This window comes from Myiozetetes cayanensis, unplaced genomic scaffold (genome assembly GCF_022539395.1).
Source record: "Myiozetetes cayanensis isolate MyiCay16 unplaced genomic scaffold, myiCay2020 scf123, whole genome shotgun sequence".
Taxonomy (NCBI): domain Eukaryota; kingdom Metazoa; phylum Chordata; class Aves; order Passeriformes; family Tyrannidae; genus Myiozetetes; species Myiozetetes cayanensis.
In genome coordinates this window covers 58,640-78,390 of record NW_026086860.1, presented here as the reverse complement: position 1 = coordinate 78,390, position 19,751 = coordinate 58,640, and the positions used below count along the sequence as shown (strand labels likewise).

The 19,751-nt window shown below is 60.8% G+C and overlaps 1 protein-coding gene across 2 annotated transcripts in view; it reads right to left on the bottom strand.

Annotated features, from left to right (window-relative positions):
- PNPLA6 (patatin like phospholipase domain containing 6) overlaps positions 1-10,414 on the bottom strand; it is a 38,210-nt gene extending 27,796 nt beyond the window's left edge. For both annotated transcript variants that reach the window (XM_050307634.1, XM_050307633.1), the window contains exons 1-11: positions 10,332-10,414; positions 10,142-10,224; positions 9,930-10,027; positions 9,025-9,165; positions 5,978-6,137; positions 4,367-4,447; positions 2,949-3,077; positions 2,786-2,866; positions 1,679-1,787; positions 1,470-1,562; positions 119-225 (exon numbers count right to left, since the gene is read on the bottom strand). In XM_050307634.1, the coding sequence (XP_050163591.1) occupies positions 119-225; positions 1,470-1,562; positions 1,679-1,787; positions 2,786-2,866; positions 2,949-3,077; positions 4,367-4,447; positions 5,978-6,137; positions 9,025-9,165; positions 9,930-10,027; positions 10,142-10,174 (1,032 nt within the window). In that variant the 5' untranslated portion in view covers positions 10,175-10,224; positions 10,332-10,414. The remainder of the gene's footprint in view (positions 1-118; positions 226-1,469; positions 1,563-1,678; positions 1,788-2,785; positions 2,867-2,948; positions 3,078-4,366; positions 4,448-5,977; positions 6,138-9,024; positions 9,166-9,929; positions 10,028-10,141; positions 10,225-10,331) is intronic.
- Positions 10,415-19,751: the final 9,337 nt, after the last annotated feature.

Sequence of the window (19,751 nt, the reverse complement as noted above, 5' to 3'; positions counted from 1 at the left end):
GGATTTGGGGTGGGATTCAGATGGGATTCAGGTGGGATTTGGGGTGGGATTCAGATGGGATTCAGGAGGGATTTGGGGAGGGATTTGGGTGGGATTGAGCCCCCCCCAGCCGCCATACCCGAGCGAAGCCGGCCATGCCCCCCGTGCTGTCGTCCTGCAGCGACACCGAGATGCGGCCGCGCTCGTAGGCCATGTCGAAGTCGGAGCGGGGACCCCTCTGGATGCCTGGGGGGGAGATTGACGGGGCCACTGCGTCCAACACGGGGACAGGACACCCCCAGTGTCCCCTGGGTGTCCCCAAGTGTCCCTGGGGTATCCCTGGGTGTCCCCTGAGTGTCCCCTGGGGTGTCCACTGAGTGTCCCCTGGGGTGTCCACTGCGTGTCCCCTGGGTGCCCTCAGGTGTCCCCTGTAGGTCCCTGGATGACCCCACTGTCCCTGGATGTCCCCTTGAGTGTGCCCTGGGTGTCCCTTAGGTGTCCTGGGGTGTCCCTCTGGATCCCCAGCTGTCCTTGGGTGACCCTGGGTGTCACTGGATGTCCCCAGGTGTCCCCTAGGTGTCCCCATCTATCCCCTGAGCTACACACCCCCAAACCCCCCGTTCCCACCCCCAAACCCACCAGAGATATCCACAGGCACGGAGATGCAGCGGCTCAGGGGTGGTTGCCCTGGGTGTCTTTTGCATGTCCCTGCCTGCCCCCTGGGTGTCCCCTGGGTGTCACTGGATGTCCCCTGGGTGTCCCCATCTATCCCCTAAGCTACACAGCCCCAAACCCCCCGTTCCCACCCCCAAGCCCACCGGAGATGTCCACGGGTATGGAGATGCAGCGGCTCAGGGGGCTGCCCTGGGTGTCCCTGGGTGTCCCCTGGGTGTCCCTGGGTGTCCCCTGGGTGTCCCCTGGGTGTCCCCATCTATCCCCTAAGCTACACACCCCCAAAACCCCCGTTCCCATCCCCAAACCCACCAGAGATATCCACGGGCATGGAGATGCAGCGGCTCAGGGTGGGCTGCCCTGGGTGCCCCTTGCATGTTCCTGCCTGCCCCCTGGATGTCATTGGATGTCCCCTAGATGTCCCCTGGGTGTCCCCATCGATCCCCAGAGCTACACACCCCATTCCCACCCCCAAACCCACCGGAGATATCCACAGGCATGGAGATGCAGCGGCTCAAGGGCGGCTGCCCTGGGTGCCCCCTGGATGTCCCTGCCTGTCCCCTGGGTGTCCCCTGGGTGTCACTGGATGTCCCCTGGGTGGCCCCATCTATCCCCTGAGCTACACACCCCATTCCCACCCCCAAACCCACCGGAGATATCCACGGGCATGGAGATGCACTGGCTCAGGGGGGGCTGCCCTGGGTGCCCCCTGCATGTCCCTGCCTGCCCCCTGGGTGTCCCCTGGGTGTCCCTGGGTGTCACTGGATGTCCCCTGGGTGTCCCCATCGATCCCCTGAGCTACACAACCCCAAACCCACCGGAGATATCCACGGGCATGGAGATGCAGCGGCTCAGGGGGGGCGGCGGCGGCACCACCGGGGTCTCCAGTCCTGCACTTTTCAGCAGCTCAGCTGGACGATAAAACCCCCCCAACTCTGAGCACCGAGGGAGCAGCAGAGCCCCCCCCTCTCCCAGCCCCCCAAAAGCCCAGGGGGAGGGTCCCAGCACCCCTCCTTGGCAGCCTTACCCTGCTCCCGGCCCTCGTCGGTGCTGCCCAGGCCCCTCTTGCTGTGCCGGACGGGGCTGGTGCGGGCGGCGTGGCCGGGCTGGGGGAAGAGCTTCAGGGGCTGCATGTCCTGTAAATGGAGAGCAGATGGAAGGAGATGATGCCCTTAAACTCTGCATGCTACGACATGTCACGATATAAAATTACATCCCATCAAAATCCCAGCCCGGCTCTTTCTTTCAGCACCTTTGTTGTCAGGTCCCTAAAATTTTCTTCAAGGTTTCTCGCCCACAAATCCCAAAGATTTTAACGAGGTGGGAGAACGTCCCAAGGGTGAAAATGTGCTTGGAGTGAGGGACAATTGTTGATATGCCCAGGTCAAAACTCCTGGGAAGCCTTGAAGGCTTTCCAAGAAGGGCAGGGATGATGAGGGTGATGAAGGTGGGGAGGAAAGGAGGTGGTGGTTTTGGGACCCCCCCCCCACCACCACTCAAATTTGGGGAGGTGTGGTGAGGGTGGGACGATGGGAAGGACATTTTTTGGGGCAATGAGGTCATGTCCAAATGATAACCTTTAAGATTTCATATATAGCATATAATCAATACATACAATCTATAACATACATAACATACATAATGATAAACTTATAAAATTATATATAAATTATATATTATTTAATACAATTACTTCAATACAGTCAACTATCCTGCTCTAATACTACGCTACTGGCAGTTTTATTTTTGTGATTAATCCTGATTAAGACCTTCTGTGTGATCGCTTTTACTCATAAATAACCCATTTTACAGAAACCCTTCTTATTTATTACACGTTTATCACACAAACATTTACACAACTCTTATTTTATTAACTATTATTAACTTACTAACTATTCACTTACCAATTTATTAACTATTTCTGTAGGAACGTTCCCACTTTGCCAACCACTAAAACCCAGGGGGGACAACGGGGGCTCAAACCCCACCTCTGTAATTCCTTGCATTTCAACCCAATTTCAACCCGATCCTCCGTTAACTGCTCTCCCAGGAGAGCAATTTGGGAAGGAAATTATTCTTTCTATACCAATTTTGTCCTGATTTCCCCACCACCCCCACCCCTGGTGGGACTCACGTGGCTGAAGAGCTCGTTGGTCAAGCCCAGGTAGTTGTGCAAGGCCAGGAAGGTGACACGCTGCAGGCGCACCATGATGATCTGAAAGGGGAAAGGGGGACAAAAAGTGACCCCCCTGTCACCCCAGGGGACATCCCTGCCATCCCCCCAGCCCCGACCTCACCTGCACCACCCGCACCAGGCTCTCGGGGTACTTCTCGAAGATGGCAGAGAAGGCCTCGACGGGCAGGCGCAGGATGGTGGAGTCCTCGGCCGCGCGGGCGCTCACCGTGCGGTACGGCCGCTGGTGGCCCTGAGGGACACGGCCTGATCTGGGGGGATGGCCCTGCCCGGCACGGGGAGGGGGTTTGGGGGGCAGCTGGGAGGTGGGGAAGTCCCAGGGTGGTCACAGTTGGGGTTGGGGATGGACATCGGTTGGGTTTGGGGTAGTCATGGATGGTTTGGGGGTGGCCATGGTTGGGTTTGGGGTGGTCATGGATGGGTTTGGGGGTGGCCATGGTTGGAGTTTGGGGATGGCCATGGTTGGGTTTGGAGGTGGTCATGGATGGGTTTGGGGGTGGTCATGGATGGTTTGGGGTGGTCATGGATGGGTTTGGGGGTGGCCATGGTTGGGTTTGGGGTGGTCATGGATGGGTTTGGGGGTGGCCATGGTTGGGTTTGGGGATGGCCATGGTTGGGTTTGGGGTGGTCATGGATGGGTTTGGGGGTGGTCATGGATGGTTTGGGGTGGTCATGGATGGGTTTGGGGGTGGCCATGGTTGGGTTTGGGGTGGTCATGGATGGTTTGGAGGTGGCCATGGTTGGGTTTGGGGATGGCCATGGTTGGGTTTGGGGTGGTCATGGATGGGTTTGGGGGTGGTCATGGATGGTTTGGGGGTGGTCATGGATGGTTTGGGGGTGGTCATGGTTGGATTTGGGGATGACCATGGTTGGGTTTGGGGGTGGTCATGGATGGTTTGGAGGTGGCCATGGTTGGGTTTGGGGATGACCATGGTTGGGTTTGGGGATGGCCACTGGTTGGGCTGGAGGGGTTTGGGGATGGTCATGGTTGGGTTTGGGGGTGGTCATGGATGGTTTGGGGGTGGCCATGGATGGTTTGGGGGTGACCATGGTTGGGTTTGGGGTGGTCATGGATGGTTTGGGGGTGGTCATGGATGGTTTGGGGGTGGTCATGGATGGTTTGGGGGTGGCCATGGTTGGGTTTGGGGACGGTCGTGGTTGGGCTGGAGGGGTTTGGGGATGGCCATGGTTGGGATGGTCATGGTCACAGTTGGGTTTGAGGATGGCCATGGTTGGGTTTGGGGACAGTCCTGGTTGGTTTGGGGACGGTCACAGCTGGGGTTGGGGTCAGTCCTGGTTGGTTTGGGGATGGCCATGGTTGGTTTGGGGACAGTCCTGGTTGGTTTGGGGACAGTCCTGGTTGGTTTGGGAAGGTCACAGCTGGGTTTGGGGATGGCCATGGTTGGTTTGGGGTCAGTCCTGGTTGGTTTGGGGACGGACACAGTTGGGTTTGGGGACAGTCCTGGTTGGTTTGGGGATGGTCCTGCTTGGACCGGGTGGGTTTGGGGACAGCACCGGTACCGTGATGACGTCGAGGATGCTGAGCAGGCTGTGGACGCTGTCCCCAGGGAACACCTCCTTCATCACCGTCTCCTTCCCGTCCTGCCGAGCACAGATCCCGTCCATCCTTCCACCCCTGGGGTCCCCATCCCATCCCTGTTCCCAGCATGTCCCTGTCCCCTGGGTGTCCCTCACTGTCCCTTAGGTGTCCCCAGATACCCCCTGGGTGTTCCTGGGATGTCCCTGGATGTCCCCTGGGTGTCCCTGGATGTCCCCTGGGTGTCCCTGAGTATGCCCAGGTGTCCCCAGCTGTCCCTGGTTGTCCCTGGGATGTCCCTGGCTATCCCCAAGCTATCCCTGACTATCCTCAGCTGTCCCCTGGCTGTCCCTGGCTATCCCCAGGCTGTCCCCTCACCAGCTCAGTGAGCAGCAGCTCGAGCTTGCCATCCTGGCTGTCCCTGGGATGTCCCTGGCAATCCCCTGGTGTCCCCTGGCTATCTCCAGTTGTCCCCTGTGTGTCTCTGGCTATCCCCAGGCTATCCCTGGCTATCCCCAGGTGTCCCCAGGCTATCCCTGGCTCTCCCTGCCTATCCCCAGGCTATCCCTGCCTAACCCCAGGCTATCCCTGGCTATCCCCAGGCTATCCCTGCCTATCCCCAGGCTATCCCTGGCTATCCCTGGCTATCCCCAGGCTATCCCTGCCTAACCCCAGGCTATCCCTGGCTATCCCCAGGCTATCCCTGGCTGTCCCCAGGCTATCCCTGGCTGTCCCCAGGCTATCCCTGGCTGTCCCCAGGCTATCCCTGGCTATCCCTGGCTATCCCTGGCTATCCCCTTGCTATCCCTGGCTCTCCCTGGCTATCCCCAGGCTATCCCCAGGCTATCCCTGGCTATCCCCAGGTGTCCCCTCACCGGCTCGGTGAGCAGCAGCTCGAGCTTGCCGTCCTGGCTGTCCCTGGCTATCCCTGCCTATCCCCAAGTGTCCCCAGGCTATCCCTGCCTATCCCTGGCTATCCCTGCCTATCCCTGGCTATCCCTGCCTATCCCTGGCTATCCCTGCCTATCCTTAGGCTATCCCTGCCTATCCCCAGGCTATCCCTGGCTATCCCCAGGCTATCCCTGCCTATCCTTAGGCAATCCCTGCCTATCCCTAGACTATCCCTGCCTATCCCCAGGCTGTCCCTGGCTATCCCCAGGCTGTCCCTGGCTATCCCCAGGTTATCCCTGGCTGTCCCCAGGCTATCCCTGGCTATCCCCAGGCTATCCCTGGCTATCCCTGCCTATCCCCAGGTTATCCCTGGCTATCCCTGTCTATCCCCAGGCTATCCCCAGGTTATCCCTGGCTATCCCTGGCTATCCCCAGGCTATCCCCAGGTTATCCCTGGCTATCCCTGGCTATCCCCAGGCTATCCCTGGCTATCCCCAGGCTATCCCTGGCTATCCCTGTCTATCCCCAGGCTATCCCTGGCTATCCCCTAGTTGTCCCCTCACCGGCTCGGTGAGCAGCAGCTCGAGCTTGCCGTCCTGGCTGTCCCCGGCTATCCCTGCCTATCCCCAAGTGTCCCCAGGATATCCCAGCCTATCCCCAAGTGTCCCCAGGCTGTCCCTGGCTGTCCCCAGGTGTCCCCTCACCGGCTCGGTGAGCAGCAGCTCGAGCTTGCCGTCCTGCAGGACGTAGATGCTGGTGTCGGGCTGGCCGGGCCGGAACACGTAGTCTCCCTGCTGGCACTGCTGGAACACCATGTGCTTGCACAGTTCCAGGAACAGCGGCTTCTCGAAGTGCCCCAGCACCCTGCAGGGGACAGAGGGTGACACCGAGCCCAGGGCCACCCCTGCTGGTGGCCACGGACGGGGGGAGGCGGGAGAGGAGCAGCCCATGGAGCAGGGACCCAAAACACTGCTTGGAAATGGTGTCCAAGGAGGAGGATGCTGGTCCCTCGGGTGGATCCTGAACCCCAGGGATGGATTTGATCCCCCCAGGATGGATCCTGACCCTGAACCCTGATCCTGACCCCAGGGATGGATCCTGACCCTGAACCCTGGTCCTTACCCCAGGGATGGATCCTGACCCTGTACCCTGGTCCTGATCCCAGGGATGGATCCTGATCCCTCAGGTGGATCCTGAACCCCAGGGATGGATTTGATCTCCCCAGGATTGATCCTGACCCTGAATCCTGGTCCTGACCTCCAGGGATGGATCCTGATCCCTGGGGTGGAATTCTGGTGCCCAGGGATGGATTTGATTTCCCCCAGAATGGATCCTGACCCTGACCCCAGGATGGATCCTGACCCTGAACCCGAACCCTGATCTTGACCTCCAGGGATGGATCCTGACCCTGAACCCTGGCCCTGACCTCCAGGGATGGACCCTGATCCCTGGGGTGGAATTCTGGTGCCCAGGGATGGATTTGATCCCCCCCAGAATGGATCTTGACTCTGAATCCTGATCCTGACCTGCTAGGATGGATTCTGACCTGCTGGCATAGATCCTGACCCCCAAGGGATGGATCCTGACCCCAGGGATGGATCCTGAACCCCAGGGATAGATTTGATCCCCCCAGGATGGATCCTGACCCTGAACCTTGATCCTGACCTCCAGAGATGGATCCTGATCCCTGGGATGGATCCTGAACCGCAGGGATGGATTTGATCCCCCCTGGATGGATCCTGACCCTGAACCCTGGTCCTGATCTCCAAGAACGGATCCTGATCCCTTGGGTGGAATTCTGGTCCCCAGGGATGGATTTGATTCCCCTCAGAATGGATCCTGACTCTGAACCCTGATCCTGACCCCAGGGATGGATCCTGACCCTGAACCCTGGTCCCAACCTCCAGGGATGGATCCTGACCCTGAACCCTGATCCTGACCCCAGGGATGGATCCTGACCCTGAACCCTGGTCGTGATCTCCAAGAATGGATCCTGATCCCTCGGGTGGAATTCTGGTCCCCAGGGATGGATTTGATCCCCCTCAGAATGGATCCTGACCCTGAACCCTGATCCCGACCTGCTAGGATGGATTCTGACCTGCTGGCATAGATTCTGACCCCCAAGGGATGGATCCTGAACCCTCAGATGGATCCTGAACCTTAGGGATGGATTTGATTCCCCCTGGATGGATCCTGACCCTGAATCCTGGTCCTGAGCTCTAGGGATGGATCCTGACCCTGAACCCTGATCTTGACCTCCAGGGATGGATCCTGATCCCTGGGGTGGATCCTGAACCCCAGGGATGGATTTGATCCCCCCTGGATGGATCCTGACGCTGAACCTTGATCCTGACCTCCAGGATTGGATCCTGATCCCAGGGTCAGATCCCAATCCCAGGGCCGGATCCCGATGCCAGGGCCGGATCCCGATGCCAGGGCCGGATCCCGATGCCAGGGCCGGATCCCAATCCCAGGGCCGGATCCCAATCCCAGGGTCGGATCCCAATGCCAGGGCCAGATCCTGCTCCCAGGGCCGGACCCCGCTCCCAGGGCCGGATCCCGCTCCCAGGGTCAGATCCTAATCCCAGGGCCGGATCCCGATCCCAGGGCCGGACCCCGATGCCAGGGTCGGATCCCGCTCCCAGGGTCGGACCCCGATCCCAGGGCTGGCTCCCAGTCCCAGGGCTGGACCCCGATCCCAGGGCCGGATCCCAATCCCAGGGCCGGATCCCAATCCCAGGGCTGGACCCCGATCCCAGGGACGGACCCCGATCCCAGGGCCGGACCCCAATCCCAGGGCCGGACCCCAATCCCAGGGCCGGATCCTGATCCCAGGGCCAGACCCCGATCCCAGGGGCCGGATCCCAATCCCAGGGCTGGATCCCGATCCCAGGGGCCGGATCCCGATGCCAGGGCCGGATCCCGATGCCAGGGCTGGGTCTCGCTCCCAGGGTCGGATCCCGATCCCAGGGCCGGACCCCGATCCCAGGGCCGGATCCCGATCCCAGGGCCGGACCCCAATCCCAGGTCCAGACCCCGATGCCAGAGCTGGATCCCGCTCCCAGGGCCGGATCCCGCTCCCAGGGCCGGACCCCGATCCCAGGGCCAGATCCCAATGCCAGGGCCAGATCCCGATCCCAGGGCCGGACCCCGATCCCAGGGCCGGACCCCGATGCCAGGGCCGGACCCCAATCCCAGGGCCGGACCTCAATCCCAGGGCCGGATCCTGCTCCCAGGGCCGGACCCCGATCCCAGGGTCTGACCCCGATGCCAGGGCCGGATCCCAATCCCAGGGTCGGATCCCAATGCCAGGGCCAGATCCTGCTCCCAGGGCCGGACCCCGCTCCCAGGGCCGGATCCCGCTCCCAGGGGCCAGATCCCGCTCCCAGGGTCAGATCCTAATCCCAGGGCCGGATCCCGATGCCAGGGCCGGACCCCGATCCCAGGGCTGGCTCCCAGTCCCAGGGTCGGATCCCGATCCCAGGGCCGGATCCCAATCCCAGGGCCGGACTCCAATGCCAGGGCCGGACCCCAATCCCAGGGCCAGACCCCGATCCCAGGGCCAGATCCCAATCCCAGGGTCGGATCCCAATGCCAGGGCCGGACCCCAATCCCATGGCCGGACCCCAATCCCAGGGCTGGATCCTGATCCCAGGGCCAGACCCCGCTCCCAGGGCCGGACCCCGCTCCCAGGGCCGGACCCCGCTCCCAGGGCCAGATCCCAATCCCAGGGCCGGACCCCTCTGCTGACCTGACGTTCTTGAGCATGTAGAGCACCTCGGAGGGCAGGTGTGAGTTGGCCACGTCGAACTCGGTCAGGTCGGCCTCGAGCACCGCCGGCGGCGGCTCCTTCAGCTGCAGCGTCGGCTGCTCCTTCCGGATGCGCAGCAGCCTTGGGGACACCGGGGGGACACCGCTGTGGGCACCCAGGGCCCTGCCACCACCACCCCCTCCAGGGATCCTGACCCCTAAGGATGGATCCTGACCCCTAAGGATGGATCCTGAATCCCCAGGGATGGATTCTGAATCCCCAGGGATGGATCCTGACCCCCAAGGATGGATCCTGACCCCCCAGGGATACATCCTGACCCCCCAGAGATGGATCCTGACCCCCCAGGGATGGATCCTGATCCCCCAGGGATGGATCCTGACCCCAAGGAATGGATCCTGACCTCCCAGGGATGGATCCTGACCCCCCAGAGATGGATCCTGACCCCCCGGAGATGGATCCTGACCCCCCCGGGATGGATCCTGAATATCCCCAAGATAGATCCTGACCCCCCAGAGATGGATCCTGATCCCCAGCACCCCCTGACCTCCCAGGGATGGATCCTGATCCCCAGCACCCCCTGACCTCCCAGGGATGGATCCTGAGCCTCCAGAGATGGACCCTGACCCCCAGCACCCCCTGACCCCCCAGAGATGGATCCTGACCCTCCAGATACAGATCCTGACTCTCCAGGGATGGACCCTGACCCCCTACAGATGGATCCTGACCCCCCAGGATACATCCTGACCCCCCAGGGATGGATCCTGACTCTCCAGGGATGGATCCTGACTCTCCAGGGATGGATCCTGACTCTGCAGGGACGGACCCTGACCCCCAGCACCCCCTTAACCCCCCCAGGGACGGATCCCAACCCGGCCCCCCCTCACTTTTTGGCAATGTTGAGCATCTTCAGCTTCTTCTTCATGCGGGGCCGGGAGGTGCTGGAGATGGTGGTGTCCACCAGGGACGACGTGGACTGGGACACCTGGGGGCGGGGGGACGACATCTCAGGGTGTCACAGCGATGCCACCACCCCCCCATGGGTGCCACCACCCCCCTATGGGTGCCACCACCCCCTGGGTGCCCCTCTGAGGGTCACCTTGCGCATGATCTTGCGGCCGTAGAAGAGCATCTTGTCCCTCTTGCGGAACCGGTACCGGGGGGTCTCCTGGGCGGGCACCTCTGGGGACAGGCAAGGGACAGGGGCTGAGGGGGTTGTGGCTCTGTCACCACCCCCCCTTTTCCCTTCCCCTCCCCGTCCCCGAGGCCACCGGGGCCGTGTCACTCACTCTTAAGGCGCAGCCGGTGCAGCAAGGCCACCACGGCCGTGACCACCACGACAACGGTGAGGCCGAGGCCGAGGAGGGCCCCCAGCACCTGTGCAGGGACAAAGGGGGGGTCCCCATGCGGTCCCCAAGGTCCCCACGGGGTCCCCAAGGTCCCCACGAGGTCCTCAAGGTCCCCAGGGGACAGGGATGAGAGTGGGGGGTAGTGACAGATGGCACAGCCGCCGAGGGGAGGGGCTGGGCGGGGTCAAGGACCAGGACATGTCCCCAGGGGACACTTTTGGGTCACCTCAGGGGGTGCTGAGCACCACTGGGGGCAGGGGGACACTGTCCCCAAGGACATGGGGACACTTTTGTGCCACTTCAGGGGGTGCTGAGTACCACTGGGGACAGGGGGACACTTTTGTGCCACTTTAGGGGGTGCTGGGTGGCACTGGGGGCATGGGGACACTGTCCCCAAGGACATGGGGACACTTTTGTGCCACCTTAGGGGGTGCTGAGTGGCACTGGGGACAGGAGGACACTGGGACATGGGGACAAGGGGACACAGGGACATGGGGATGTGGGGACACGGGGACATGAGGACACGGGGACATGGAGACAAGGGGACACAGGGACATGGGGACACAGGGACATGAGGACAAGGGGACACAGGGACATGGGGATGTGGGGACATTGTCCCTGGGCTCACCATGCCGAGTCGGATGTGGGGACACTGGGGACAAAGAAGCAAGGGGACACTGTCCCTGGGGACACTGTCACTGGTGACACGGGGATATAAGGACACAGGGACATGGGGACATGGTGACATAGGGACACAGGGACATGGGGACACAGAAACTTGGGGTTATGGTGACAGAGGCACACAAGGACATGGGGGTGCAGGGACATGGAGACACAAGGACAGGGGACCATGGGGACACTGGGACACAGGGACAAGGGGTCATGGGGACATGACATGGGGACATGAGGACATCAGGACATGAGGACATGGGGACATGAGGACATGGGGACACAGGGACATGAAGACACGCGGACAAAGAGACACGAGGACACAGGGACATGGACATGGGGACATGGGGACACAGGGACATGGGGACACGGGGACAAGGGGAAAAGGGGACACGGGGAAAAGGGGACACGGGAACATGAGGACAAGGGGACACGAGGATACTGGGGACATGGGAACAAAGGGACACAGGGACATGGGGATACAGGGACATGGAGACATAGGGACAGGGGATCATGGGGACACTGGGACACAGGGACAAGGGGACATGAGGACACTGGGGACATGGGGACAAGGGGACACAGGGACATGAGGACACTGGGACATGAGGACATGGGGACACAGGGACATGGGGACATGAGGATACTGGGGACATAGGGACACAGGGACGGGGACACAGCGACAGAGAGACATGGGGATAGGGGATCATGGGGACACTGGGGCACAGGCACAAGGGGACATGAGGACACTGGGGACACAGGGACACAGGGACATGAGGACACTGGGACATGAGGACATGGGGACATGGCTACAAGGGGACACAGGCACAAGGGGACATGAGAACACTGGGGACATGGGGACACAGGGACATGAGGACACTGGAGACATAAGGACACGGGCACAGAGGGACAAGGGGACATGAAGATACTGGGGACAGGGGGACACAGGGACATGGGTACACAAGGACATGGAGACACAGGGACAGGGGATCAGGGGGACACTGGGACACAGGTACAAGGGGACATGAGGATACTGGGAACATGGGGACACAGGGACATGGGGACACTGGGACATGAGGATACTGGGAACATTGGGGACACAGGCACAAGGGGACACAGGGACATGAGGACACTGGGGACACGGGGACACAGGGACATTGTCCCCTCACCACGCTGGTCGGGAGCCGGTCGGTCAAGAACCGCGGCAGCACCGCCCTCAGGGGCCCGTCCTGTGGGGGGGGGGACAAGGGACAGCTGAGCCCCCCCTGGTGTCCCCCAGGGGTGGGGACAAGGGACAGCACAGCCCAGGGGGTGGGGACACTGAGGGGACAGGGCCAGGTCCCACCTCGGCCTCGTCCTGCGGCTCCGACTCGCTCTGCCCCATGGCCGGGGGGGGCTCTGCCCATCCAAGGTCCTGCCAAGATGGGGACAAAAGGGACAAAAAGGGACAAAACTTGTGACATGGGGACACAGGGTGGCACCGAGGGACTGGGGACACCCAGGGACACCCCACAAGGGGTAAAACCCTGCCCGGGGTGGGGCTGCCTCGGGGACAGCGTTGTCCCCAAGGTGTCCCCAAGGTGTCCCCAAGGTGTCCCCAAGGCCCTGGGGGACACTGAGTGGCCACAGAGGATCTTGTGGTGTCCCCTCCCCCCCAACTTGGGGACTTGGGTGTCACTTCCCCCTCGGGGACAGGAAGGGGTGGCAGGAACTGTCCTGTTGCCACAGGTCCTGTCACCGGGCTGAGGCCACCAGGCGCTGTCACCCGTCCCTGCTGTCACTTGTCACCGCTGTCACCAGGCCCTGCTGTCACCCTGCCAGGTCCTGGGGCCACCACGGGGCCGGTGTCCCCTCCCCATGTCACCTGCCACCACTGCCACCCTGCCAGTGCCACCACCGGGGCCAACCCCACTGTGTCCCCTCCCTGTGCCACCCGTCCCTGCTGTCACCTCACCGGTGCCACCCCCAGGGTGTCACCTGTGTCCCCCTCATGTCCCCCCTGTCACCCTGCCAGGTCCCCCAGTGCCAATGCCACTCCCAGGGTGTCACCTGTGTCCCCCTCATGTCCCCCCCGTCACCCTGCCAGGTCCCCCAGTGCCAATGCCACCCCCAGGGTGTCACCTGTGTCCCCCTCATGTCCCCCTGTCACCCTGCCAGGTCCCCAGTGCCAATGCCACCCCCAGGGTGTCACCTGTGTCCCCCTCACGACCCCCCGTCACCCTGCCAGGTCCCCCAGTGCCAATGCCACCCCCAGGGTGTCACCTGTGTCCCCCTCATGTCCCCCCTGCCACCCTCCCAGATCCCCCAGTGCCAATGCCAGCCCCAGGGTGTCACCTGTGTCCCCCTCATGTCCCCCCTGCCACCCTCCCAGATCCCCCAGTGCCAATGCCAGCCCTGGCACGTCCCCCCCTGTGTCACCCGTTCCCGCTGTCACTTGTCCCCGTTGTCACCTGCTGGGTCCCTGAGCAGCAGGGCCACCACTGGGACCCGCCCCAGTGTGTCCCCTCTGTGTCACCTGTCCCCACTGTCACCCTGCCAGTGCCACCACTGGGACCCGCCCCAGCGTGTCCCTCTGTGTCACCTGTCCCCACTGTCACCCTGCCAGTGCCACCACTGGGACCCGCCCCAGCGTGTCCCCTCTGTGTCACCTGTCCCCACTGTCACCCTGCCAGTGCCACCACTGGGACCCGCCCCAGTGTGTCCCCTCTGTGTCACCTGTCCCCACTGTCACCCTGCCAGTGCCACCACTGGGACCCGCCCCAGTGTGTCCCCTCTGTGTCACCTGTCCCCACTGTCACCCTGCCAGTGCCACTGCTGGGACCCGCCCCAGCGTGTCCCCTCTGTGTCACCTGTCCCCACTGTCACCCCTGCCCCAGCGTGTCCCCTCTGTGTCACCTGTCCCCACTGTCACCCTGCCAGTGCCACCACTGGGACCCACCCCAGTGTGCCCCTCTGTGTCACCTGTCCCCACTGTCACCCCTGCCTCAGTGTGTCCCCTCTGTGTCACCTGTCCCCACTGTCACCCACCTCTGCTGTCACCCTGCCAGTGCCACCACTGGGACCTGCCCCAGTATGTCCCCTCTGTGTCACCTGTCCCCACTGTCACCCATCCCTGCTGCCACTTGTCCCCATTGTCACCTACTGGCACCGGTGCCACCACTGGGACCCGCCCCAGTGTGTCCCCTCTGTGTCACCTGTCATCCACCTCTGCTGTCACCCTGCCAGTGCCACCACTGGGACCCGCCCCAGTGTGCCCCTCTGTGTCACCTGTCCCCACTGTCACCCATCCCTGCTGCCACTTGTCCCCGTTGTCACCTACAGGCACCAGTGCCACCGCTGGGACCTGCCCCAGTGTGCCCCTCTGTGTCACCTGTCCCCACTGTCACCCATCCCTGCTGCCACTTGTCCCCGTTGTCACCTACTGGCACCAGTGCCACCACTGGGACCCACCCCAGTGTGCCCCTCTGTGTCACCTGTCCCCACTGTCACCCTGCCAGTGCCACCACTGGGACCCACCCCAGTGTGCCCCTCTGTGTCCCCTCTGTGTCCCCACTGTCACCCACCTCTGCTGTCACCCTGCCAGTGCCACTGCTGGGACCCACCCCAGTGTGTCCCCTCTGTGTCACCTGTCCCCACTGTCACCCACCTCTGCTGTCACCCTGCCAGTGCCACCACTGGGACCCATCCCAGTGTGCCCCTCTGTGTCCCCTCTGTGTCCCCACTGTCACCCTGCCAGTGCCACCACTGGGACCCACCCCAGTGTGTCCCCTCTGTGTCCCCTCTGTGTCCCCGCTGTCACCCTGCCAGTGCCATGCCTGGCATGTCCCCCCCCCCCGCCAGTGTCCTCCTGTCCTTCCCAAGGACACCCTGGGGAGGTGACAGTGGCACCAGCACGGGGATGTCACCAGGGTTGGCACGTGTCACCCCAGTGCCACCAAGGCTACCCCGGGGGGGGGGGCACAGCCAAGGGTGGTGACACCAAGATGGCACCAGGGCCTGGTGACACCCCCAGGGTGACAATGGGGTCCCCCCAGGGTGACAATTCCCCCCTCTCTTTTGTGCCAAACAGCTCCTCCCCCTAAAAAAATACCCTCCCCCCAGGCTGGTTCTTCCACCCCTCCAACCCCTCCCAAAATTCTCCCCCCTCAAATTACACCCACCCCCAGGGCAATGTTACCCCCCAAATTCTCCCCCTCCCTAAATTACATTCCCCCACCCCCAGGGAAATATTAACCCCTCCCAAAATTCTGCTCCCCACTAAATTACACCCCCAGAGCAATATTGACACCCCCCCAAATTACACCCACCCCCAAGAGCAATATTGACCCTCAAATTCTCCACCCCCAAATTACACCCACCCCCAGGGAAATATTAAACCCCCAAAATTCTCCTCCCTCCCCCAAAACAAAATTACACCCATCCCCCCAGGGCAATTTTAACCCCCAAAATTCTCTCTCCCTCAAATTACACCCACCCCCAAGGCAATATTAATCCCCCACCAAATTCTCCCCCCAATTATTCCACTTCCCCAGGGCAGTATTAACTCCCCTCCCCAAATTCTCCATCCCCAAATTACACCCCCCAGGCAATACTGACCCTCCCCAAATTGTCCCCCTAAATACACCCATCCCCAGGGCAATATTAATCTCCCTCCAAAATTATCCCCCCAATTATTCCCACTCCCCCAGGGCAATATTAACCCCTCCTCAAAATTCTCCCCTCCCAAATTATTCCCACCCCTCCAGGGCAATGTTAACCCCTCCCAAAATTCCCCCCAAATTATACCCATCCCCAGGGCAATGTTAACCCCCAAAAAATCCCCCAAATTATACCCATCCCCCAGGGCAATGTTAACCCCCAAAATTGTCCCCCTCAAAATTATTCCCACCCCCTAGGGATATATTAACCCCCCAAAATTCTCCCCCCAAATTATACCCATCCCCCCAGGGCAATATTAACCCCCAAAATTCTTCCCACCCTCGCCAGGGCAAAATCCACTCCCCCAAGCTGTTCCTGCCCCCTCAAAAAATATTAACACCCCCAAAAATTATCCCCTCCCTCAAATTATTCCCATGTTTCCCAGGGTAAAAATTCCCCGGCTGTTTATTGCCCCTCCCCAGGTTTAATAACCCTCCCAACTGTTATTGCCCCCCAAGCTAATATTGACCTCCCATGTGCTAAAAACCTCCCCAAATGCCCCCAAAGAAGTTATTGGTCTCCCATGTGTTAATACCCCTCTATCCGTTATTGCCCTCCCAAAATTTAATACTCCTCAACTGTTATTGCCCCCCAACTGATATTGCCCCCAGGGCTTATTACCCACCCCCAACTGTTATTGCCCCCAGGGCATTGCTGCCCCCCCATGTGCTAAAACTTCCCCTAAACTGCCCCCAAGGTGTTATTACCCCCATGTGTTAATACCCCATTATTACCCCCGGTTTAATCTCCTGAACTGTTATTGCCTCCCAGCTGATATTGCCCCCGGGGCTTATTACCCCCAAAACCCACTCGGGGCGTTATTGCTCCCCATGTGCTAAAAACCTCCCTAAACTGCCCCCATGTGTTAATACTCTCTATCCATTATTGCCCCCTCCCAAAGTTTAATACCCTCAACTGTTATTGCCCCCTCAAGCTGATATTGCTCCCCCAGGGCTTATTACCCCCAATGCCCCCAAACTCTTATTACCCCCCCATGTGTTAATGACCCTCTATCCCTTAATGCCTCCCGGTCCAGGTTTAATAACCCCCCAGCTGTTATTGCCCCCAAGCTAATATTGACCCCCATGTGCTAAAAACCTCCCAAACTGCCCCCCCATGTGTTAATACCCTCTCTATCCGTTATTGCCCCCTCCCAAAGTTTAATATCCCCCCAACTGTTATTGCCCCCAAGCTGATATTACCCCCTAGAGCTTATTACCCCCAATGCCCCCAAACTCTTCTTACCCCCCCATGTGTTAATGACCCTCTATCCCTTAATGACCCCCTCCCAAAGTTTAATACCCCCTCAACTGTTATTGCCTCCCAAGCTGATATTGCCCCCTAGAGCTTATTACCCCCAATGCCCCCAAACTCTAATTACCCCCTCATATGTTAATGACCCTCTATCCCTTAATGCCCTCTAGCCCAGGTTTAATAACCCTCCCGCTGTTATTGCCCCCTAGGCTAATATTGCCCTCCCAGGGCTTATTACCCTCCCAAAACCCACCCAGGGCGTATATGTCCCCCCACGTGTTAATACCCCTCCATCCGTTATTGCCCCTCCAGCCAAGGTTTAATAACCCCCAAACTGTTATTACTCCCAAGTTAATATTACCCCCAAGTTAATATTACCCTCCCCAAACTCTTATTAACCCCTCCATGTGTCAATACCCCTCCATCCATTATTGCCCCTCTGGCCCAGGTTTAATAACCCCCAAGCTGATATTGCCCCCTGCTGATATTGCCCCCCAGCTAATATTGGCCCCCCCAACTCTTATTACCCCCTCCACGTGTAAATACCCTCCATCCGTTATTGCCCCCTGGCCCAGGTTTAATAACCCCTCAAGCTGATATTGCCCCCCGGGTTTATTACCCCCAAATTCTTATTACTCCCTCCATGTGTTAATAACTCCTCCATCCGTTATTGCCCCCGGCCCAGGTTTAATACTCCCCAACTCTTATTACCTCCCCCAATCTAATATTGCCCCCAAACTCTTATTACCTCCCTCCATGTCTTAATGCCCTCCATCCGTTATTGCCTCCCACGCGATACCTCCCCAAACCGTTACTCCCCCAGTTTAACACCCCCACAACCGTTATTGCCCCCACGTATTAATTCCCGCCCCCAACCCGTTACTGCCCCCAACTCATCCCCTACCCCCTCCCTCCCCCAACTCCCTCCCTCCCCCCACTCCCCTTCACTCCTCAGCCCCTGCCCAGCCAGCAGCGCCTCCCAACTCTCTACCAACCACCTGGGACCCTCTGAGGCCCCCCCAGAACCCCCTGAGCCCCCCTGGGACCCCCCATACCCCCTCCCCGGTCCCCTCACCCTCGGCCGGTCTCGCCCTGCTCTGGCCCTGGCGGCGCCTGCGGCCCCTGCGTGGTCATTGCCCTTTAAGAACCCGCCCTGCCCCGTCGTGACGTTCATCGTACGGCGCCCATCCCCACCATTTTGAGAAGGTCAACTCTCATTCAGATTCGACGGGGAGGGCGCCATCTTAGGGTGGCTTTGAGTGACGTCATCGCCGGGCGACGGCTCGTGGGTGGGAGCGCCCCGGCGCCATCTTGGGGGTGGGGAGGGACCCCAAATTTCGAGGGGGGCAATCCTGGGTTTGTCCTCGTGGGCGCCCCCGGGTGGGGTGGGACACGCAGGGACAGCGGTGTAACCCCGCCCCCCCACCATGGCACTCCCGGGTGGCACCTGCTTTGTCACCTTGTCCCCATGGGTGGGGGGTGACACCCAGTGCCACCATTGGGACCCCCAGGGTGTCCCCCATTGTCACCCCTGTGCCCCATGGTGGCACCTGCTGTGTCACCTTGTCCCTATGGGTGGGATGTGACACCCAGTGCCACCATTGGGACCCCCGGGGTGGCACCTGCTGTGTCACCTTGTCCCCATGGGTGGGATGTGACACCCAGTGCCACCATTGGGACCCCCAGGGCCACCCTTCTGTCCCCTCAGGGTGTCACCCCCACCCCTCTGACCCCCCCCCAAGAACAGCACAGACCCCCTGTTCTCCTAGGGCACTTTATTGTCTCCCTGTGGGGACCCCCAGGGCACGACCCCCACCCTCCCCCCAGTGCCAGGTGCCAACCCCACCTCCCCCCCCAAGACCCCCCAGAATGGCCAGGCCCTGTTTTGGGGTGAAAAGGGGCAGTTTTGGGTGCTGGGGGAACCCAAGGCCAGGTGCCAACCCCTCATGTGGCCACGCCCCAGTTTGGGGTGAAAAAGGGCAGTTTTGGGTGCAGGAAGGGCCCAATGCCAGGTTCCAACCCCCCCTAATTGGCCAGGCCCTGTTTTGGGGTGAAAAGGGGCAGTTTTGGGTGCTGGGGGTGAACCCAGTGCTGGGTGCCAAGCCCCCAAATTGGCCAAGCCCTGTTTTGGGGTAAAAAGGGGCATTTTTGGGTGCAGGAAGGTGCCCAGTGCCAGGTGCCAACCCTTTGGCACAGCCCCCAAAATCCCCAAAACGCATCCAAGGAGTTCCAGGGCTCTGGAACTGCCCCCCAAAAACAGACCTGGGGGGGTCTGAGGGTCCCAAAGTGCCCCCCAAAATTCATCTGGGGGGTCCCAGAGTTCCAAACTGTCCCCCCCCCCAACATATTTGGGGGTCCCAGGGCTCCAAGTGCCCCCTCAAAATCCATCCAAGGGGTCCCAGGGCTCCAAGTGCCCCCCAAAATCCATCCAAGGGGTCCAAGGATGCCCCCAAAATCCATCCAAGGGGTTCCCAGGGCTCCAAAATTACCCTGCAAACATATTTGGGGGTCCCAGGGCTCCAAGTGCCCCCCAAAATCCATCCAAGGGGTCCAAGGATGCCCCCAAAACTCCTCTAGGGGGGTCCCAGGGCTTCAAGTGTCCCCCAAAATCCATCCAAGGGGTCCCAGGGCTCCAAGGGCCCCCAAAATCCATCCAAGGGGTCCAAGGATGCCCCCAAAACACATCTAGGGGGGTGCCAAGTGCCAAGTCTCTGAGTGCCCCCCCAAAATCCATCCAAGGGG